We start from the raw sequence: 25187 nt of genomic DNA on the forward strand, positions 1-25187 counted from the left end.
AGGTGTTGGAATGAATTCACCGATAAATTTATTTTTGAATTTGGTAGAACTTGAAAAAGTAACGGCATAAGGAGTATTTGCTTTGATTAGAATTATCAGTAGGTGATGCTGTAAATAAAACTTCAAGAATAAATAAATTCAAATCATTTATTGATAAACATTATGTCATATACTTTATTTATGTCTTAAGTAGTAGTAGGGTTTTATGAGCAGAATTACTTGAAGCTGAGCTGCTGAAAAATGAAAGAATTTTAACTACCCGATGGGTTTCATTTAGTTTGCGTAGTGTTGGCTCTGTGAAATAGTAATTTTGAATCACTTGTGTAACATTTAAAAGAAGTAATGTATTTATTAATAACAAAAAAAATATTTTTATTATTAATAAAGAAAAAGAAGTTAGGCATTTGGCTTACAAAGTTTTTAATATAGCAATCAACTTGAATTAAATTTAATGAATCAATATTTTTACTTCGAGAGAAAAACATTCAGTTATTAGTATTTTAAAATAACCCTTGTTGGTATTTTGATTATTTTTATATAATTTTTTACTAGTAGACGTTAAAAATAAAGATTGATTAGAACTTTTTGGCGGCCGTCTTTATGAAAATGAATGGTAAATTTAAGATGTGATTAACAAATAATAATTTCTGTGTACATAGATTTAATGCAGGATAAATTTCCCCCTCTGGTAGGGTACTGTTACAAGGATGATCCGCAAATGCATGCAATTGCAAAGCAATGCATGTCGCCAACGAAAGCACTAAAGGCCGACCCCACGCTCTGGAGAAATACTAATGAAACTCCATAAAATATGTAGTACTATGGGGGTGGGCCCCGTTCATCCGGCCATCAAAAGCTGGGTGCCCGCCCATAGGGTTGGACTCGTAGGGCCAAAGTACTGGTAACGGCAGTGGTGCCCGCAATGGATGCGAAAGTAGTTAAACTCCCCCCTCTGATTTGTACATTGTTATTCACTGACAAAATCATTCACAAATATGCAAATGACTTTGTCGGTGAATAACAAAGTACAAATTTAACAATCCAAATGATAACCCTAATTTTTTTTATATGATATTAAAAATATTTTTTCGTCTGGAATAATCTATTTTCGAAATAATTAGTGTCAGGAATAATCGGTGTTTGCAAAAATCTTGTCCGCAAAAATATTTCCGCAAAATTCGTGCCCGGAATAATCACTGAACCGGGTTTTTGCATTTTTCAACTAGTATGATTTTGTCAGTAAAAATTTATAATTATTATTTTAAAACTGAATAATTAGATAGCGACTTCCAACTTGTATTCACGAATACAAGATTAACATATCACAGGTTAGCTGAGTTCACCTTTTAGCGACCTAAAAATAATTCTATCGTCAAGAAGCCATACTAAGCGAGTGCGTATTGAGGATTCGCTTTTATATCAACTCGGTTCGTTTCGCGTGCTTCTTCATATCGGTAAAATATACAGGGCCGTATTGAAATCGAATCAATTTAATAATAAAAAAATACTCAACTGAATTAAATTACACAACTTTCGCGCTAATGAAATAAAAACAACCCGGTGAAATTGCATATGAAATGTCACCGTTTATAGTAATATCTATACAACTGCTAATTGCTCCGCGAGTTAATAGATGTCATTTAGAAATGAAAAAAATAACTGTGGTCTAATTTTGCGCAGAAAATAATTGAACTTAATTACGTCCCTGGGCAAGACTCCGAGAACATGAGTCATGAGCTTCTGGCCTGCAATAGGACACCATCGACAGTTGGCGGCCACAATCCGAGGGTCGCGGTCCACTTTTTTATTAACGATCTAAGAAATCGCTGGTATAAATATTATATTGTTTTGCATCGCGGAACGGATCAGGCGTATTCAATATTTAAAGCGATTTCTTACTATTAGATGGATAAATGAGCATAGTATATTTTTTTATTCTGTCTGCAATCATTATTTTTATTATGAAATTATTATAGAAGTCTAACCAACTATTGCATTTTCAATGCATTAGCGGATTAGCCCAATAGTATGGAATGTGGCACGGCAAGCTTGCGGCATAGAATGAGCTCCATAAGGCGTCGCGCGACATGCGCATGAATCGTAGTATATTAATCCGCCGTAAATAATCGCCTCAATTACCGATTTGGTATAAAAGTTGCCCCGTTCCCTATTAGTAGAAATGCGGTAATGATATTGTTTTTAATATTTATAAAATAACGTTTATCAAAATTAATTTAACATCACTGCAATTGCATTGTACAGTATTTTAAACTTATTGTTGTTTAGCGTAATGGAAAAATGTATTTAGCGAATTTACTAATTAAAAGTAAAATTTCTTATCGTAATAAATACAAAGTAATTATTTTCATAATATATCTGTCAGAATCACCCATAATCATCGCATTATTAAGTTGAGGTAAGTATTAAGTTAAGTATTAAGTTGAGCATCTGAAAATTTGTTGAAAACAAATTTTCAGATGCTCAACTTAATACTTAAATAATAGTTAATGGGTAAAATTTTAATGTAGGGTCATTGTAGACAGTGAAGATTAATGTAAATACACAATTTAAAATTTCTTATCTGTATACATTCACTAGATAAATATTTTTTTACAAATATATAAAAAATAAATATTTTTTATGGGACCTCGCAAGGCCCCCTGAAAAAAACTGAGGCCCCAAACGCGCGCTTATTTTATTATATGGATGATTCGCCTCTGTATAAGGCAAAGTTAAAGAACTTGTTTGAGTACCACGCACAGTTTGATTATACATTTTATATACAGTATCATACTTTTATTTAGCCTTGTCTGCGTCTAATAAATCCTGTCTCCGAATATCAGTTTGTACTTTATTATACGTATTTCGAATATCTTAGGATTAAGCGGCTACTATCTCGGCCTTTTAAGTTCCACGCGAAGAGGGAAGCGGCTACTTTCTCAGCTTTAAAGTTCTTTTCGATATCCAACGTAGGCGAATTCACAATATACACGCGATAGGGCGCCACAGTGACGTCACGATGACGTTTCACGCCGGCGCCTAAATCAGTTCCACAAATACTCACAGACGTCGCTTCATACGCCGCTGCGATCGCGGGATCAGTTGGTCATAGATTGGATGATGCTGGACAATTACAAGATATACCGAAATGAGAACAAATCAATACAATATCATTAAAAAAAGGTTAGGTTGTTTGGTTCTATAGTAATAGTCGGCGCGAACGGCAGCGAGGCGCCTCTAAGACGATGCTAGAAAGAGACGAGTGAATGCTAGAAAGAGACGCGAGATGTGACGTCAACATGGCGCCCTAATGCATGCTTTATGTGAATGCGCAAAATTTGAAGGAAAAAATAGATCAACAAGATGTCTTAGTTGCGAAACATACGCATATGGACGAATATGACAAACGAAGAAAGTAACCGATATAAATACTTGAAAATAATTATCAAGGTAGTGGGCTAGCATCTAGACTCGGACATGATATCAGAAGAAGAAGAATGCCTTTAATAATATTTTTGTGACATTAATGAATTAATCATTTAGCCCTTTTTATTCCCAAGAACTCTATAGTATCAAGTCTCTATAGTATCCCTTTTTGTCTTTCAATCCAAAATCATCCATACTATTGTGAAATTTATTGAGTGATGAGAAATCCTCGAAAAAAAGAACACTGGCAGTGCTTTGGTGTTGATACTATGTAGTAACTAGTATCAAGTCAAAAATCATACACCCCAACCGGATGATGGCGAGATTAGTTGCATAGGGGTGTTGAAAAAAATCACCCTTAAAGGGTTACACTCCCAACTCCCCTACACGACTTTTCCGACCCCAACGTTGGCCCCGTCTGATCGTGAAGTAGCAAGGGGCGCGCATGTGCGGCCCGCAGTCACCGTCCGGCCCGCGCGCCTCGAAGGTGGCCGGCGGTCGGCACCTCCGTCGCTATCGGACACAGTCTTATCGACCGGCCCCGCAGTCGGTCACTCATCATCATCACTTATAGTAGTGAAAGTGTCGTGCTAGTTTTTTGTGCTGCACGCGGACCGCAAACATGAGCCTCGCGACCGGAGGCAAGGGCGCCAGGGTTTGCCAGGCCCAGGCGGACGACGAGACTTCGACCACCAGATACATGCTAGACGGTGAGGGACAATATTGATTCTGGGGAATACACTGCACCCCTCCCCTTATGCTTGGCGACCACGTGTGACGTTTAAAACTATAGATATTATCATAACGCCATCGGTTTGATTAATTCGGATGCCTTTTTATGTATAACCTGTAAAAAACTAAAATATTTTACTTTATTTAATACTCGCAAAAGCAATTATTGAGGTAAAATATCTTAAAAATTTCTCATATGCATTGAAGTTTTTCTTACCAGATTAAGAAACTCAGAAACTCAGCCCTAAAATTCAGGAGATAAATATGAATTTTTGGGACGGTGGAAAAAAACTGAACAAAAAATTTGCCACAAATACTAATTTTTAACACGAAGATTTTTTTCCAATAATATTTATTTTTACTATTTTTTTTTTTGGCAAAATAGTAAAATAAATGATTGATTATAAAATGTGTAAGATACAAAGAACATTTTAAATTCATTTTAAGCTGATTTTTGCGCTCTAAATTAGAATTTTGCGCTCTAAATCATGATTCTTAAAGTAGAATGGTTTTTTTTTATAAGATTTTGTAGATTTGATTTTTGAAAATTTTCGGCCAAATTTAGTTTGTCAACTCTTGTGCTTTAAATTTTTTTTCTAAATATTGTTTTTGTTATATTGTAGTGAAATATGATACATATTACATTTTAAAAACTGATTTATGGACTTACCAGTGTTGTAGAATAAGTGACTAAAAAAAATCGCTCTGAAAATGAGCATTTTCGTTATTTTTGATGAAACAATCATTACAATAATATTGTAATAAAGATACTAGGACTTTTTGTATCGTTTTTTAAGCAAAAAAATCTGTTACTGTAACATTCAAAATATAATTTATATCGCAGGACTTTCCTTTAAATGAATTAAAAAGTACTAAGATTCATATTATATTATAACAATACCGTAAAAATCATACACAACTCATTTTGTAGTGTTTAGTTGAAGATAAGAGTTAAAAACAATACATTTTTCTGAAAATACAGTTGACTATATTTAATGAGCATGATCGAATGGTAACTAGTGTATAATTTTATGTACAACTCTAGTTAGTAAACCTTTTGTTGTGCAATAAAATTATTAAAGGGCTTGACATAAACTATATTTTTCTGTAGCATCAACAGTTCATAAAAATATACTTAAAGCGGCTGTTGTGCTCATTATACTAGTTTAATAGCCTTCAAATTACGTAGTATATTGTTGGGTGCAATTATAGCAAAAACATATGTCACTTACGTATGTTTTTAAATGCATATTATCTCTATAGTTTATATTTTATTATACATTTCAAATCTAAGGAATACACTGCATCCCCTCCCTTCATGCTTAACAACCATATGTAATATTTAAAACAAACTTTTTACCTGAATTTGTACAGCACGCACATAGAAATATTTTTTGCACCAATATTGTTCTTAAATATTGATGATTTTCATATAAATGGAATAGAACGGTGTTTATTGATTTGAGAAAACGTCGCCATTGCGCACATAACCTCAACGCGTCGATAAAGCAGAGCACCGTTGGGTCGGCCATCTTTGTTAAATCGATCGCTTTAAGTCTATTGTATGCAATTGGAGACTAATCTGTATTATTTATTATAATAATGTCGCGTTCAAGGTCGAGAAGCCGCGGATGTCAATGCAGTGATAACCTTGGTTTTGATTTGTTCAAGTGTTGATAGGACGTTCTTGGGTTAAAGTAGTAAAGTGGCAATGCATGAGATGCAAATGAGTTTTCCTATAGCAGTTTAACCTTAAACATGTTTTACATTGAACCATCTAATAACTATATATCATTATATTAAATATATTTCTAGAAGTTGAAGTTTTCATTTTATGCGAATTTTGGTTAATAAAATGTTGTTCTTTCATTATGATCATGATGATGTTTAAAACATATTATTCGAACTAAGTAGTTCTGAAGTGAAAATGGGTATATCATTATCTATGTACTGACCACAATTTATTTATGCATTGATTCGTACTAAGTGATTTATAATGATCTTATAATAAATTTGAATTTCTACTGATTGGCTGAACTAATTGCATAACTACTATAAATCATTAAGATTTTTTTCTTTTTGTTTTTCATCACAGCAACGAAGATCGTCATAGCAATTTCGTCAGGGTCAGTGGGTCGGCATCTTAAATCGCAAATACTATTGATATAAAATGTAAAAAATGATCAAAGTACGGATGCGGCGACGGTGTAGTAATTTATCAAAGTTTGAAGTAAAAACCATATTAAAGCGGCACCTTTTCCTTTTAAAACAATTTTACACTCGAATCTTCAGGTAGATATCACTTAATATACTTATAAGTAAACAACGATCGCCTGTTTTTGTATATATTTTTTATATTTTAAATTCGTTACGAACTAGGTAAATAAAGAATTAAGTCTAACTTTACTGGATGTAAAAATGCATAAATGTCAAATTCAAAAGAATGACAATAAATATGTAGGGTTACTTCTAGCTTTATGTGATTTTTAATCATTGTCTCAAGTTGAAATATGGATTTCAAACGCTGAACCAGGGTTGACGAAGAGGGAAGCAGCTGCTTTATCGTCTTTTAAGTCGATGCTTGGCGTTCTTGATTAAGGTTCTCAGCAAAAATTAATTTCAAATCAAAGTGAATAATGTGCGCTGTGTGTGCGCTTATATACGAGATAGAAGTGTATTTTTTGCTCTGACTTTTTTCAACGTGTGCACAAATTGCAACGATTTGGGGATGGAATTAAATTTGTTTATTGGCGTTGTTTTTCTTATAAGTTGAAATTTTGACAACACTGCACTTGTCATATCGCATTCCATCATGCAGAAGCATGCAACGCTAATGCTATGCAAAAGCTAAACAACAGATTGCAGGTGATCAGAAGAGCGTTTCCCAATAACACTCGGGAGAAACACTACTGAGACTCTAACAAATAACGTAGTACTACGGGGGGTGGTTCCCGCTCATCTAGCCCTAAAAAGCTGGATGCCACCCATTGGGTTGGACTCGCAGGGCCCTATTACGGTAACGGCAGTGGTTTAAGCAATGGATCATGTAGTAACTATCTTGGTGTCAATACAATAGCATTTGTAAAAACGCCAAATAGCCGTTTTTAGGAATGCACCCGTCACTGAGTGGTAAAGACTAATGGCATTTTTGTTTATTACGCTTTTAACGCATGTATGCGACAAGTGTTTTTTTATAGTCAATTCGTATTTGCAAAAAGGGCTTTTTACATGACTATTTGTTCGTCACAATTTTTAATTAAAGTTATGTGTTTTAAATATATTATATTTTTTCATTGGTTTAAATATTATATATGAAACTTTTTTGAATCAAACTATTTTTTAAAGGGTACGATACTAGTTTATAAATATCACAATAGTATATTAAAGGTTTACTATCGCAAGTATTTTGGTGAGATTGTAATACCCACAACATTCGCCAAATTATATAAATATATAATAGCTATATTTAGCTAGAAGTGTATGTTTGTACTATAGATTCTGATTCTTGGCACTTCGATTTTTTTGTTAATGGGTTTCAATTTTACTGTATAAATTATAGATTTGAAATTTTTAATGCTGAAATTAAATTCTTTTAATAAAGTTGTAACGCTTTGCTAAATCTAAAAAGCTACTATCATTTTTATTAAAAAAATATTCAGTAACTCATGTAAAATCATATCTTTCATTTTTTAGGATTTTAATCAGGAATTAAATAATCGAAACACATCCTTTATTTAATAGGAAAGGTCAAAAGATAAGTTTTTCACCCAAAAAAATCGATAAAGTAAATTGTTATTTATTAGAACATCTAAAAAGGTCTACTTTGTTGATAAAATCAAATACGTGAGTCTTATATTAATACTTTCTTTAATTTTATTTTAAGCTCTTAATTTTTTTTTCACAATGAAAAAATTACATTACTTGTCTTTTACACAAGGAATAATAAGCCGTAGCACTTCTGCGACTTATTTTATCAAGAGCAGTTTTATCTGGAGTAAGAACTTATGATAGCATTTTATAAACATAGATCTACTATAAATATTAAATTTAATTATTTTACTATGTTTACATTTACCAGCATTCGAAGTCTCAAAAAATGATTTTAAATCCCAGTATTCTACCGTTGTCGTTATTTTTTTTTTTTGGACGAGAGTTACACTGTTATTACAAAATTAGAAAAACACTTTCGTCTTTCCACATGTTGCAATTGAAAAAAAATATTAGGATCACCCCACGTCCGTAGGTCACGGATGCCAGTGGTATATGTTTAAGCGGGAAACTCGCCCTTAGGTTGTTTTAAAAAAAATTAACTTCCGTACATTTTTTATTATAAAAAAAATAAACACAAATATAATTTTTTACATACGCCGAGTCAAGAGTATTAAAACAGATTATGCCAGAGCTAGCGCATTCGGCATTGTTTCTCATACTCAGTGAATTTGTATTATTATAATTTATTTAGTTTATGGTTAGTTCTGTTAAGACAGATATAAATATACTAGTATTTAATTCTTTGGTTGCATTTTTTTATTTGCTATTAATAGTGTTACCACACTGGTATTCTTTAGGGCCTTTCGTGTTTTAACTCTAGTTTTACAATAATAGTAATGGTTGTCTAATGAATAAATCACGTTAATTCAAGGTGATTGTACTATTTATAATTATTTCTATATTATTCTTAAAACATTGAATATTGTTACAAAATCAATACCTTTATTTGTATTTGCCACGATACCAAGGTCTGATATATAATATACAAAAAAGTCGATAATATATTCATGTTTATTTTAGTAGTAGACCCCTAGACTAGAGGTCAAAATAATATATTGTATAAATATGAAAGCAAACGATCCTTGATATGATACGAGTTGAACTGGAATGAACTTATTCACGCGTGCCCAAGGTAGCAAAATTTTACTAACACGCGATTATTAAATAAGTTCAACCGACTAAAAAGTTTAACCTTTTAAGCGAAAGTTTTATAATTGGCACACAATAGCCTAACACTTGTTATGGTTATGAAAACCTTCAACCAATAAATATTATATCTATGAAAAATATTGATTAGAATTTTAGGATAAATTATACAGATTCATAAAAAAAAATATAATTACTTTTCTGCTTTTTAAAAAGAATAAGAAGCAATTAGTCTAATTATAAATTTCCCATATGTAATGGCGTTTTGTAATATGTATTTAAACAATGCATCATCATGGCACTTAGTGCCTATTACATTACCATTAATCATACATAAAAATCAAGTTCATTAAACTAAGCCAAAACAAGTTCAACGACATTTCGCAAATAAACGCGGAATGTGGATGACAAGACAGTCCACAGTAAAGTTCGGTGCCAATGCATCCCCAGATATCTACGATGACCTTTCAAAAGTGTAATAGCTCTTTGAATACCTGACTTTTTGAATCGATCGTTAATGCACCTACATCCGACGTTGCATAAACATTCTTCTGAAAACAAAAATCTATTATGAAATTGGCTTGCGATGAATCAGAAACCAGATTGCTATGATATGGCGTTCGTTTACTTTCCAAAATAGTCGTAGTAGACTACCTCACCGCTCTTTTGTCTGCGACCTTCATACCAGTGGTGGAGAAAAAAAACCGATTACCAAACGACGACCTCGATCTTCACGTGCACGATATTCGATAATGCAAGATGCATACCTTGATCGATTCAGGCACTTTTGCAATTTGTTTCAGATGATTTAAAATAATCTGATCGTAACCGTTAATCAATATGAATTATCGTGGCGAAGTGAAATTGGATTGAATTTCCAATTATTATTTGTGCCAAAAGAAAAGTCATTTGATATATATTAGATTTTTTTACATTTATACATACCTAAAAAAAATACTATAAGGGCGCTCAAGCTAACATACTCCTCTGTCCATCTGCGTAGGTGTAGTGATGCAGGCTCCCTGTGTGTACGCAGGCCCTTTGGTGATATAATATAATATAATATAAGCTACTTATAAATGCGAGACCCAGTTTTTCAATAAAAAATATTCACAATCAATTAACGTATTTTTATAAACATAATTTTTTTATATTACCAATTCAAAATATATTTTATTATTAATACATTTTTAGATTAATTGCTAATTATTATTTAAATCATAATAAATCATACCATCATACTATACTGCTCTAATATTTTATTTTATGTATATCTAATATAAATAGGCAATTAAATGAAGTCAACATGAAGTCAATGAAGTTTTGTTATATAAATTGCGTTTGACCTCGACTTTTATTGGGTTTGAAGGACCAGAGAAACATTTTTAAGTTTGAATATTATTTTTTGTCTTTCTATATGTTACGAACGTAACAAATAGGATTACGTCCGAATGTCACGGAAGCTAACGGTATATGCCCGAGCTGAAAACTCACGCTTATGTCGGTTCAAGCATTTTTACCATAAAATAAGTCTTACTGAGCAAGTCCAAAGTAAATTAAAACAACTAGCCGTTTTTTTAAATATGCTTTTTGAATATGCGGTGACTGTATATTGTATAAATCGGTGACTTAGTTTATACTGTGTTAGTTTGTCATTTATTATACAAGAACTTTGACTTTTATATGGATGTCTATTTAGTCTTTATTTTAGGTCAAAATAATTATTATATTATATGAACTATCAGTAGTGTTTTTATATATGATACTTTTAAACCAAATAATTTCTCTAAACATATAAATAAATTTGACTCTCGAGACTCAATCATACATATACATTTCATTACATCACTTTTTGTATGTGTGTTGATAAATTGTCGATTAGCTGGATCTAAAAATAAAAACAAAATTGCCTCTCCCCGTAATTTTCTTAAAGGGCAATAAAAATGTCTATTTATTTATTTAATAACAAATAACTCTTTATACATTTTGTATTTAGCGTAGTAATAAATATTAGAAAAATTCTCAAGCTCTTCAAAAATTGAAATTATTTGAGAAAGGCGTTTTTGCATTTAACCCCCACAATTAAAACATAAAACGCCATTGTTATTTTATATAATTTTAATTGCTACATCAATCATGTCAAAACGGAGCACCGTTTAGAAAATCAAATAAATCCATTATATATACAATCATCGCCGCTGTATTTTTTCACCTGGCAACTCCACACCGCTTACTCTCCCCTCCACCAACAGCTGAAAATCTTTCGCTTGCTAATTGCATTTTCCGACAGTTGCCGGTCAGACGGCTTCGGTTGCGGTTGCGTGTTCTAAATTCGCTAAAGTTTAAAACAATAAAATGTGCAAATAATATATATTCAAGTGATAATATACATATTTATAATATTTAAAATCAATACCTAATATTAATAATATTTTATTTATTAAGAGAGAAAACCTCGAGTTTTAAACTAGAGATCGTATGTAAAAAGTTTTATAGATACGTGATTGAATTTTTGATTTATCTTATCTTGTTAGATAGATTAAGAAAAGCGTATCGAACTCGTGGGATTTTTTAAAAGCAAATCTTTAACCGTAGTTCATTGTATTAAATTTTGTGTGTGTTACGTTAATCGTCTAACGTTAAGATTAACGCTACACTTTCAAGGTTGTCAAATTAAAAAAATATATATAATTCTAATGGTATCGTCTTTAAGCATATTTATTTAAAATCATGTCTTTTTCGTTGTATAGTAAGTGCCTTAGAATGACTAATAAATTCCCTCCGATACTCATTCATGAGATTAGGAAAATTCAGTCCTCATTGTCCTCTGTTGTTTCTTTAAATATATTTATAATATGTTTCTATTATTTTGACCCTAACTCAAATTTAGTGCAGCATATAAGAAAAATATTTTCTAGATATAATAGGTCTATATTGTCGAGAACCTTTTTTTGATGATTAGTTGTACATATTCCTAGCATTATTTGCTTAAATCAACATTTTATTCTTAAGGTTCTGCTTCATAGAATATGGGGATGTCCTAAAATAATTCTCCTACATTATTCGATCAAATTAATTACAAATTCAATATCATTAATGATGAATATTTTTATCTATTTTTAATAAATTATCTATTTCACATAATATGTAAAATTTTGGTTGTATTTTTACTATTTTTTTGCAATAAGATTACGTTATTTTTAACAACTGGCTCTTTGGCTCTTGTTGATAATAATAATAAAAATAAGACGATATAATCGTCGGACAAATTATCAACAAGAAATTTTATTTTTTATCGCTTCAAAGTATATTATAATCAATCATTAAAATGCAGTAAAATTGCTTTAATAATTCGGAAAGCAATTTAACTGCATTTTAATGATTGATTATAATATACTTTGAAGCGATAAAAAATAGTTTTGAGGTCTATAATATAAATATTAATTTTAAAGTTCTTAATTTTTTTATTAAAAAATGATCAATATATGTATCAAATCTTTTTGTATTTTTTTAGCTAACTTATAGATTTTCTTTATAGCTCTTTTGTGATTCTATATGTAATATATTAAATAATTTAATCTTATAAATTGTAATTTTTTAAAGGAAAAATTCCCTTATTCTATTTTAAAAATCAATAAATAATGAGGTAAAACTCTATATGTACTATGTATAGTCAACCCTAATTAATTATAAAATTGTATTTTGTGAATAAAGAAAAATATTGATGACGTCTAAAAAATGATATTTTACAGAGAAATTATCATGACATCAAAAATCTTTCAGGACTTGACATCTCTTATATATCATTACAATAAGAAAAATTATTGTATAACATTTTGTAATAAGTAAGAATAGGAAGATTTGTCGTTCTGTTGCTTAAAATGTGGTTATCCAATTTGATTTTTTTGGGACTTCCGTGATTCTCAATGGCGTGCAAGTCCAGCTTTTTTTGGTGAACACATGTGCTTCCTAGTCGCCATTCTTGGGTTTCCTATATATCACTGTCGGTGTCGATGCACTCCGATTTGTGGGAATTGTTTGAGAATCGATCGGAAAACGGATACGCTCCATTGATTCGCATCGGACGCCCCTCGTAAAGCACCACGAACAGTGTCGACACAAGAATACTTCGTTTCGTGTCTGACGGCCGTTTACTCTAGTAATCGTAGTAATCTGGTGCAATTTGTCGGATTCTTCCTACTAGGTCTGTAAATTGTAAGAGTAGTGTAGATATATCTACTTTAATAACACTAGTCAACTCAGAAGTAATAGCATTCAGATTCTTTGGGTATTCGCCTTACTTATATGAGATCAGACCATATACTACATTTTTTAAAGGAATATAGAAATTTGATAGATATGTATTATATTATATATATATTACACACCAAAGTTCTGAGACGATTCGAAAGTGCTTGTAAATAAATTTGTATATAATGCATTTTTTGTAGATATTGTTGAGCAAAAAAGTGCAAAATAGTATCCCAATGTAATTTTTAAATTAGGCATATCTTATGTTTATAAATTATAGTTTAAATATTGCATATTGCAAATGTATTATTAACAATAAAAAAAAATTATAGCTTTTACTGCTAATTGCCATCATAACTATCATCTGTGGGATTATTTTTAGTACTAAACAAAAAAAATATTTTCGGTCTTAAATAAACTTTGTCATTCCTGATAAGCTTTTCGTGCAGCGCGCACACAAAATTCTGGAACTTCCTTCTAAAACTTATTGTTTACTGTCGTTTTGGCGTATTAATCAGGAATGCAGCGATATCGCCGAAGCACATTAGGCGTAACGACTTCAATTCGGACCGAATCGGCATTCGTGACTTCAGAAAATGGGTTTATATGCGAATTTGTGTTCTTGTCTATTAGATACGAGCGTCCCACGTTTTAGTTTTTAACGAAATGGCTGTAAAGGTGTGTTGAAACTGTTAAAGCGATGTTGTTTTTTAAAATCGAAATGAGCAGTTTGTGATTCATAAAATGGAAGAGAAGAGCAAGATGAGCAGCGACGAGCCGGATTCCTTATCATGGGAAGTGAACGGTCTGAATTCCCTTGATTTGTGGGATTACACCATGGAGTTGGAGTGTCTCCAGGGACCTGAAGGTATTTGAAATATATTATGTGCGTCATATGATGCACGGGGTAGACGTTATCAGAGTGCGTTTATTATGTTTATTATGCATGCGTTAGAGTTCACTATAAATAGAAGATAGGTAAAATGCGGGTAAAAGCTTGATAACGATTAAGCAATCACACAAGTGGTATTTTCAGATTATTTGCATAAATTATTAATTTATATTAAAAATACATAAACATGACATAGCTAATTTTGTTTTTAAGCTGATTTGGATATTTTTATAGAAAGACTTGTTACTTTTGATGAGTATTGGGTTCACCACTATCAGTCTAAATCAAAGTAGCAATCAAAATAATAGAATATTAGGAACTCACCGCCAAGGCCGGCAGGCCCTAGAAAAACAATGATTCCGGGCCTCATGACACAAATAACATTTTATATATTTTTTGCCATCGTAATAATTTCTTGAATGAATAATAATAGGTACAAGTTAACCCTATGTTCTATGTTACAAATAAATATAAAAATTTGTCACCGTTGCGAGATATTTTCTGAAATCATATTTTATGCGAAATATTTTAATTAGGCATTAAAAATATCTACTTATAATATTTACCTGATGTCGTGTTTTCTTTGCTGCTCAGTGTTGCCATATAATGAATTTTCACTCCAGGTCAAAAGCAATAAAATCGTGCGATTATCAAGCGTTTATATTAAGGCTTTTCATAACAATATTGCGAGTGAGAATCGAATAAATTACATCTAAACCAAATTTTGGTCAATATGAGAGCGCAAAAACAATTATCACTTCTTAGAAGTCAAAAATCCACGTCAAAAGCAATAAAATCGTGCCGTCACCGTCGCAGTGGGAACGCTCGTTACCGAGCGTTCCCACTGCGACGGCGCCGACACGATTTTATAGCTTTTGACGTGAATTTTTGACTTCTAAGAAGTGATAATCGTTTTTGCGCTCTCCTATTGACCAAAATTCGGTTTGAAAATTCTTTGATCAGCCGTCTTATATGAGAAGTCCATATTAACATCGGTATGGATAGTTATCATGTTTTTTAAACATAGTGTAATATCGAAATGCAGACGAACTGTAGAGCAATATGTGAGATGCGATAAATAAAAATGTATTAAAAATAATCTATCAATTGTGAGCTTTTTTTACTTAATTGTTTTTATTTTTCGTAGTAGTCGTAGAATCAAAACAGAAGTAAATTTTCCGTATTATAATATTTTATGTTGTTTTTACGCCTATTTCACGTTATTTTTAGAACTTTCTGTATTGTAATTTTATAATTGATTGTAGAGAATGTCTTTTAAGCATTCATACAATATATAAAAAAAAACTTTAAAAGAGAATGATGGATAGGCGATGGTTGGTTTGTCTACAAAATCCAAGGTCTATTTTTGTGTGTTCTTACATTAGATAAATAGCTTCAACATTGATTATTTGCTTCAGTAAACTTGTAAAGCAAATTCTGACTAATGATGCCATTTATTTTAAACGACACATTTTAATTATACATATTATAAGACATTTGTAAAACTGTGCATATATATTATAAAACTTGTTTGATGTAAATCTACCACGATATTTGTTCGAGGGATATGAAAACCTAATCTTGATGATTAATATAAAAATCATTTGTATAGATTTTATTCTTTTTAAATAGTAATATTTTCTGAAATTTAAAATAAATGCATAAAACATATTCTAAGAATGTACCCTCGATTAAAATGCTTTTCTGTATCGTTTTAATTTTGCAATGCATGTGAATCGTATTGCGAAAGAATTTACAAAATAAATTCGGCCTTAAGAAAATAATCAACATACGTTCAGTTTGCATTGTTAAATAGATCTAATAACATGCCTACAATTTTTAATACACAATGTTATCTTTTCTGTTTGTTTTACTCGTTGTGCAACCTTTCTGAAACTCAATTCACAAATTATATGCACACACACGTAATAGAAAATGCTAATGCTCATAATGTATGTTATGTAAAGCTATAGATTAATATTTGCTTTATTTTCAAGCCATACGAATCTTTGCAACATTCTCTCGTTTAAAGCAATTTTCTTAAAGAAACCCACTCGTGACACTTGAATCGATCGTCGTGACTCTCTTTTGTGTTTTTGGACTTTTGAATCAGGTCGTTAGCTGGCACTTTATAAATGTGTATGTATTTTTTGTTGTGTTTATGGTAGTCAATGTTAGTCAAATAAAAGACATTCTACCTAATATCTTGATATAAATTATAGATAATACATATTTGTATATACTGAATTCAAAAAATGTCTTTTGGTAGATACATTTTTTTGGAAATTAAAAGTAAACTATGTTTCTGGGTGCCACCTAAATATTAGCGTTTATAAACACAGCTATTTAACTCTGGACGAATCCGAGTATTTGCAATTATTAGTCGCATTGATTAATTTTTGTATCATATATTTTGTTTCTTGCTTCAACGTAAAAATTAAAGCCTGACGAATTGAATATAGCGTTTCGTAAATTGCGCAAACGAGTCTGGGCGTGTGCCTTTTTGTGCTTTATTCCGCTGTTATACAACAAATTACACTCTTGTAAATCATGCACATGTGAATGAATTATGCAACGAAACGAGAGCACAAAAAGCACAAAAAGGCTCACAACCACTGCCCATTCGTTGCGCAACAAATCGTCGACTTATGTCATTAGTTTTTCAGAGCATGAATTCCCAGCGCGCACACTCAGTTGGACGCTAGGAATTATTTAAATGCCATACAGGGGTGCCACTTCACGTCAAAATGAGACGATTCGCGTTATGACGTCATGTTGGCAGCGCTGACGATAAACGTCAAACTAGAGCGATTTGGCCATAAGCGAATATGACTCGTGCATGACAAGAATCGTTGACTAAAATCATGATCGGGCATTTTCACGGACAGCTAGTTCGTTTATTTTATATATTTATAAAAAAACACAGATTGCGTGCCGGTCGATTTGTGTCGTAAGATTGTTTGATTTAATTGCTTACAAATAAAATGCGTCGTTTCCCTCACAATTTTATTTATCTGCAACGTTTGGTCTTAAGTCAAATTATGGCCAATACAATTCGTTCCTGGTGTGTTGTAAATGACACGAATTATTTGCTACTCACGCAATTATTGGCTAACTTTAATTTTAAAATTAATTTTGTACACTCAATTGGCTGCGATATTGTCCATTGTATGTGCAACATATCCTAATAATTGTTTTTTTAAGTATTATGACTGCAGGACGAATTGTAGTAGTAAAAATGATTTTTATTTTTATATTATTTAATTTATAGAGACACTTTTTCTATCTATATACGTCATAGCAGTGCGATATTGTAGAAGCAGTGGGAGAAACACATGTTCATACATGTGATATTTTAAATATTTTTAATATACTTAGTAGACCTAAAAATATTAGAAGACTATTTTTACTACCGTCGCGGAGCTAAAAAGTAAAAGCAAAGTATTTGCTTATACCGTTCTTGGTGATGGATGGTAATTGCTAAACTGCAACTTTTATCACTTTCTGCACGTCTCACTGCGGAAGATGACAATTTCAACAGTGATGCAACTCAAATAGCAGCTCAATTAACCACTCAGACTACCGTCGCTTCAGTTGTGTTAAAATAGTAAACGGCCTTTCTTAAAGGCTTTTTCGCGTCGAAGTGGAGAAATTCGTGGCGATTAAGCGTTAATAAGGAAATGCAACTTATGGTGATTATCGACAACAAATCACATGTAAAGCTGTGAGAGAAATCGTTTTTTAAACTGTCACAATTACTTCATATTTACTAGAGAGAAAAAATATTTTTGGTACTGTGTAGTATGCATGCGTATGATTGATTCGTGTGCTTTCTTTTCATTTTCTTCTCGGCCTTTCTCTTTCTCGCTTGTCCCGATAGTTTTCATATATTTTTTTATTATGCTAATAAATATTATACTATCTGGGTTGTTAAGCCGTTAATTTATATTGGTGATCTTTTCTGTATCTTTCTGCACTACTTTTCCTATATTTGTTCATCTATATAAATTCTTGTTCATATGCACGTTTATAGTAAATTAACATAGAAGTAACTTATAAAAGTGTTTCAGGAAAATATTATTATAAAAATTAAGGGTTAATTAAATACAATATTATCTGCAGCTGACCACCTCTAATCACAATTATAATCTTATTTTTTGACTGTAAATATCTTCAGTAAAATTTTCCTTAAATTTTGTTCCTTTTCTCTCTCCAAGATATTCGGTGTATTATGTTCATAATATATCTCTAAGAAATTCTGTGTCCCCGTACTCTCTGTATAGACGAAACTGGAGAAAAACATGATGTTAAAATCTCTTCTGGCCATTACGATTCATTTTAATAATAATTTCTAGACAAAATTGGTCCAATATTCTTTCACCTCTATGCCCGGAAGTCAATTACTACGAGTTTAATATATAATCTGTTTATATACAATATATTAATTTCCTTTTCAATGCGATGCAGTGTTGTAACTATTTTCCTTCATTATTATATTAACCCATTGACATTCTTTCTAAGAAATTAACACCCAAAGTGATACATGTTCATACACGTATGTAAACTGAGTAAACAATGCATTGGCGTGATGCAACGGCGGAACTAATAAGTGTAACACACAACACGAAAAATCGAGAGAAAATAATATAATAATAATGATAAAACTACACTTGGAAATTGCACGATACGCCAATTTCTAAAGCGATAATCGGACGAGACGGATTCGGCCCTCAGTGCTAAATAACGATATTAAACGGAAAAGCATAATGTTATTATTTGGTTATGAAGATAATGGCAGTTTTCCGCGTTACTATAACTCTTTTGACTTCCTTCCGCGAACTAAATAAAATCTGCTTAGTTCTGACACCGTAAACCATAAAACACATAGGTAGAAAAAAGCGGTAATATACAAATTATCTTATTTTCTGAAATGTAAACACATATATCAAGGTATTGCGTAATTATTGGCGTTTATTAGTGAGCAATAAAAAAAATGTTTACTTCAATTTGGCGTTACAAGACTAAATGGAACAGTAAGAAAAATAATTGTTCATACAATCTTTTAATATTAAAAATCATTTGTAAAAGGTTTTGCAGAGATGTTAAAATCAAAATAATTTTGGGGGACAATTTATATTTTCGTATCACAATGACTTATATTTTAAATAATAATATTGCACCCTAAGCGTAAAAAATGTTAGTTACACATTTTTAATCATGAACTTTATAGTAAAAAAAGTGAATTTAGATACTTGAATTTGGAATCTTTTTTTTAAGTAAAAATATTTCTAAATATAAATATTATCAGATGAAAATACAGGATCGAACATGGACGTCTTAATGGATCATAGTTTTTTTGTGTATGATTCATAGAACTTCATAGCTGCTCTGGCTATTGTTTCTTTAACATAGGGGTTCCAAGGGCTCCGCAAAATTGACGATGGGTTTTTGGTAGAGCGAGAGGGCGGCTGTGTTTCAAAAATAATCGTCGTGTATCATGTTATAAAAACTAACAACATTACTTTAAAGTATTCAGATAAAATTATCTTGCAGCTAAATGTATCTGCAAGCTAATTGTTTAAAATAATTCGGTACGTCAAATTTTTCTTTCATGAAAATATTTAAAAAATACTCGTTGCGCAGCTAAATAAAACACGTTTTTTGTTTATTTATATATAACTAAATTTGCGACTCGTTTTGAAGTTTGTTGTATTAATAAATATGTGAGACAAATAAAAGTACTCAAGTAAAAGTTAATCAGCAAAAAAAAAATTTACAGTTACTCTGCAGTTACATTATAAATAGCATTTTCTTTTCTTTTAGATTGGTGATTTATGAATCATGATTAAACTGTACACAACAAGATTTTTAATATAATAATTCAAGTTCATCGTTTCTGAATACATTTTCCAATGAAATCAGTCGTTAAACTCCGAGCGATAAATGTAACGCTTCGTTCGCTTTTGCATAGTCGAGGCAAAGCGTATACAACGTACACAATTTACACACAAAACTTAATAAATAAACTGTAAACTGGAGAGTTCAAGTAGTTGCATCACTTTCATAAATATACGTATAAGAATGAAGAAGACACTAATCACTATAATGATGGTTGGAATTAATGTGTAGCTATTGGTTAGTTTTAAAAACATAATTTTTGATTTTGGCAGCATTATCTCAGATAGTTAACGAATAAAATACGACGAATAAAAATAAAACGACGTGACGTTTCTCGCGATGAAGGTGTGCAGGTGATGATGTCTCAAGGCTCTGGGGCTGCGTGCGGTGAGTTTCAGGTGTGATCTTCAGGTCTGTCGGTGAGGGCGCGTGGCTCGTTCCTCCGGATGGCTGCGTCGCTGGCTCTGCTGTCTGGTGACGTCTCTTGTCTCGTGCCTCAGCCGTCTCGTATCTCGGACCGTCTGCCTTCTCCTCGTCGGAGTCCGGGTTTATATCCTTTAGGGGGATGCACGCTAGCTAGCCAATCGCAATTGTGCATCGATCTCCTAGCTAATCGTTGCAGTGGCTTCTTAGACTTCGAGAAATTAGATGTTATGTTTCCGAAAGCAAGTTTTTTTGCTTGGCTCCAGACTTTCGAATTCTTCGGAAAGGGCTTGAATTGTGGTGATTGATTGCGTCCGTACTGTTTTGTCACAAAAGGGATTCTCTTAACGACCCGTGTTGTGTGGGCGAAAGAAATCCCTCTTGTGCCATGATGTTTGTCTCATTGTTAATGAATGAACGTTTTTGGTCACGGTCATTAACAACGAGACAATCGCTATATGTGTGGTCGCCACAGATGTAACTAGCTGCACAGCTATGCAAGTTCTCAAATTATTTTGAATTTGATTAAGACTATCTAAATAGTTGTATAAAATGCAGAAATGTAAATTACAACTATATAAAAACACACAAAGTTGCTGAGGAGGTTGCTGGACATGTTACAGCTCCTCTTGCCCAGCGGAATTTTCTTACGGTGTTTTAAGCATTAATGCCTTCGTAGATGATTTGTGAGTGACGCTCAAGCAAGGATGAAGATTTTGTATGCACCTCAAGTTTGCGATAAGGCGTTGGGGATGCTCGGCTTCGTTGAGCGTAGCGCGTGTCACTTTAGCTTTCTGAACGATACGCTAATTCGTAGCGTTTTCGGATATGGCTAAACTGTCTAAAATTTCAGCAAAATAAAATACTTCTTGTTGATGGAGAGCGCTTAGAGAAAAATCTCAGATATAAGTACAAGAGTATATCAGTACGGGTCGTATCGATATTTGCTTCCTAGTATAATGTTAGAATACAATAAATTTATTACATTATCGGTGTCGATAATTATTCGAAGCTCAGCGATTTTTAGCTACGAGCTATACAGTGCCTTTGAGTCGTGATTGTGTCCTTTATTTTTGCCCGTTGCGGCCAGAAAGTTAGCGCTCAAGAATGCTCCTCTTATATGAGTCATTTAGCTTATCATATAGGTGCACATATTAAAAGCAAGTGCCGCATGAGATAGTGGAAGGCAATCTTCCTTCAACACTTGTTTTATTAGGGATACGTTTGCATAATATTTTTATTGTATGCTAGATTTTTCTGTGCCATTGTTAAAGTGAACCTTAATACAAATGTCACTTTTCAAATGATCCATTATGTCGTCAATGGCTACAATGCGACCGATCAAAGCAGCCATTGAATCAAATAAAAGCATTGTGTTCCAGCCAAAAAATAAAGAAAGACGCTTTACTGTTAGCGGTCAAATTTGTTATTTCATTTCCAATGGAGCACAATGAAATAAAACTGGAGAAAGAAGCAATCAGAGAGATAACAAATTCGCAATATTGCAATTTCTTACCATTTGCATACGTGAGGTATTGGATAAAACGGAATTTTTACACCACTAGATTTTTCATTATTATTTCCGTTCTGTATTCTATTACAATTGTAAAATCACGATCTTCTATCGGTATGCAATAATATTTATTGCTATATTTTATTGCCTTTCAACAACGGTAAATACAATGCTGTTCTTTAGCGATAAACTATTGTAAGTAAAGACAATCTGGGAATAGAACTGTTATTTCTACATAAGAAAACTTTTTACTGATTTTTATATGGATACTATAGGTAATCTTTATATTGCTCTCACTATTTTTATTAAATTTACAAGAGAGACAGTTTTTTAGTAAAAAAAAGCGTCACCGTCGCAAATTTCAAGCTATCATCGCTTGAATTTTATAATTTTGCATAATAAAATTCGCAATTCCATAGCTACGCTCATTCAAGCACTCACTCCAATTTTTAAAACTTATCTACTCTGAAAATAATCGAAAGTGTGCAATATAATATTAATTATTACAAAAAAAAAAAAATATGCATGCATTTTAAATGAGAGTGAAACTGAAACCGTAGCGCGAAAATTGTTTACAGCCAATAAAAATGTAAATTTTACATTGTCTTGCCATAAATTTATTCGTAAAAATGTCTGGCCAATTTCATGGTCATTGTTACTGAACTATTTATTGACGATTTGTGTATGAATTTCAGATCTCCAATTGGCGGCGGAACTAGGAAAGACTCTTTTGGAGAGAAACAAAGAACTGGAGACTGCATTGAAGCACCATCAGAATGTCATCGAAGATCAGACGCAAGAGATTGAGGTGAGATCCTCATAATAATAAACTGAGATTAGAAACATTGTCGGAGTTTGCTTAGAATTATTCATCGGTCTAATAATAATATATATTTATATATAACTTCAATCCAATAAGTATATGAATACAACGCCTGTATTTAATATATGAATATCTCGAGCAATATTGATGTCGTTTATGTTTAAAATATAATGTCAAATGAGTGAGTCTCATTCTCATACAAATAATATGCCTTCCAAGCCTTCCAAATTTTTTGAAAAATATTAATATATACGCGGCAACTGAGGGGCAGTTTATCTTAATACTTTTATACTAGCATAATTGCTCGTAAAACTCGAATTGATGGTTCAATCAGAACATGTTTGACATATTTCATGATTCAAAAATATTGTTTACCTGAGAATATGATTGAAAAAAGAAATAAAAAAATAATCATAATAAAAACACTTGAGGGTAATATTAAAATAATACAAGATTAATTATATTATTATATTGTATTAATGTGTCTAGTGCATACACTTTTTAAAAGATCAATATTTGTTTTATAAACTTAATAAAAGATTTACAGCAATTGTTAATGTTATTTAAATATAAAGGTTTTGTAGATCTGCAGATATATAATACAATAAACAACGTAATGTCTTCTAATTTCAGTATCTAACCAAGCAAACAGCCGCGCTCAGAGAAGTGAACGACTCGCGTCTGCGAATCTACGAGCAATTAGAAGTTAGCATCCAAGATTTGGAAAGGGCCAATCACAGATTAGCATTAGACCACTCTACTGATAAAAAGCACATTAAAAACTTGACCAGCACCATAGAATCGTTAGAGAGCAAAAACGAAGATTTGCAAAAGACCAGCGATGAGTTCCTCAAGCAGTTGGACATTTACAAGAGAAGAGAAGAGCGTCAGATTGAGCTGCAAGAGAAGAAGCCTAAGGAGAATGATGCCAAGCCCAAGGAGCAAACGGATGCTGCGAAAGGTGCGCCACAGTCGCCCAAGCAGAAGAAGCTCCAGCAAGAGCTAGATAATGAGCATGAAGAAGAAATAATGATGATAAGCAAGGAGTTGAGTGAGAGTAGGCTTCTGCACATGAAGGAGGAGAGAAGAATCGCTGAATTGGAAGAGCAGCTAGCTAGCATGGTTAAAGAGAACAATAAACTGCAAGACAAGATGAAGAATTTGAACCAGAGCGAAGAAATGGTCAAGTCCATGCATGAAGAATTTTCGATCCTTGAGGAAGTCAGGTAATTTCAAGTCATTTTAGTAGTTCTAGTGATTTAGATAGTTTGATTTATGGTGTATTTTACGCATTCCAGACAAGGACAACTGTGCGGAAGGTGCTTGCGAAATATCGATCAAGGCACAGAAGACATGTCTTCTATAATAGACGCCGAGGAAGACGACGATCGCAGCGTGATAAGTTCGATGGCAAACGAGCCCCACTCTATAGGTCCTCATAAGATGATACACGTTCAGGTGAGTCACTACTTGGCGAACTTTCTGGGCTTCCTGTCTCTCCAAGAGAGTTTCCTGTAGCCGAAGAGTAGAAGTGTTAGCGTCTGTCTGCCGAACGTCTGCGTTGCTGGACACGCCGGTAAATGCAATTTCAGATTGTCAGCATCCTGCTTCATCGCACGGGGGAATCCATCATACTTTTATGTTTCTAGATATCTATATGTATATAATGCATTCGAATTATATATTTATGTGTAACATTATGTTTGTGAATATGTTATAACAAATGTTAAGGTGAGAATGCTCCGGAGTACTACGGGGGGACGTTGGAGATTTATACATATAATATGCATGTGCTTATGTATTATTTACAATAAGGATTATTTTGGTAATAGTAATAAACAAAAATATTTCATATTCCATATTAAATTTATCGTCGCATATTATCCTAAGTTGATACCTTACTTTGAAGAAGAGTTGAGATGAAAGTGTTTATAATCAATTTGTTTGTTTTCCTTCAGAGATTCGTCCTTCTTTAGTTCTTAATGCCTTTCTAAGCTGGTAAATATAAGTATTCACATCCTTTTCTATTTCCATATTAGAAATACTCTTTCAATTGTAATCTAAAGCTTAGAACAAATCTTGTCAAGAAGTGACAACATAGAAAAACTCGACTTTTAATAATATAATAACTTTTTGTAAAAAATCTTTATAAGATAAGACAGCTTACATTATTAGTTAAAAGCTTACAAATAATTTACGTAACTTTATTGAATTCTGTACCTTCATAATCTAAAGCCTAGAAAGAAAAATATTTAAAGATTCTTCCAGTTATATTTATCCCAAAATTTTAGAAAATCTAAAAGAATAAAGAA

The 25187-nt window shown here is 32.2% G+C and overlaps 1 protein-coding gene across 5 annotated transcripts in view; it reads left to right on the forward strand.

The window, feature by feature from the left end:
• The window catches only part of Cen (cerebellar degeneration-related protein 2-like), a 65097-nt gene that overhangs the window by 35024 nt on the left and 4886 nt on the right, over positions 1 to 25187 (forward strand). For 2 of the 5 annotated variants that reach the window (XM_088190590.1, XM_088190594.1), the window contains exons 1-5: positions 11364 to 11453; positions 13960 to 14194; positions 22748 to 22860; positions 23509 to 24101; positions 24174 to 24333. In XM_088190590.1, the coding sequence (XP_088046716.1) occupies positions 14071 to 14194; positions 22748 to 22860; positions 23509 to 24101; positions 24174 to 24333 (990 nt within the window). In that variant the 5' untranslated portion in view covers positions 11364 to 11453; positions 13960 to 14070. Of the gene's footprint in view, positions 1 to 3884; positions 4137 to 11363; positions 11454 to 13959; positions 14195 to 22747; positions 22861 to 23508; positions 24102 to 24173; positions 24334 to 25187 lie in introns of those variants that run through there. The other 3 variants (XM_088190593.1, XM_088190592.1, XM_088190591.1) reach the window with 2 other exon arrangements.

The sequence above is a fragment of the Plectrocnemia conspersa genome, unplaced genomic scaffold (assembly GCF_051122295.1).
Source record: "Plectrocnemia conspersa isolate PC_06_02 unplaced genomic scaffold, ASM5112229v1 ptg000008l, whole genome shotgun sequence".
NCBI lineage: Eukaryota > Metazoa > Arthropoda > Insecta > Trichoptera > Polycentropodidae > Plectrocnemia > Plectrocnemia conspersa.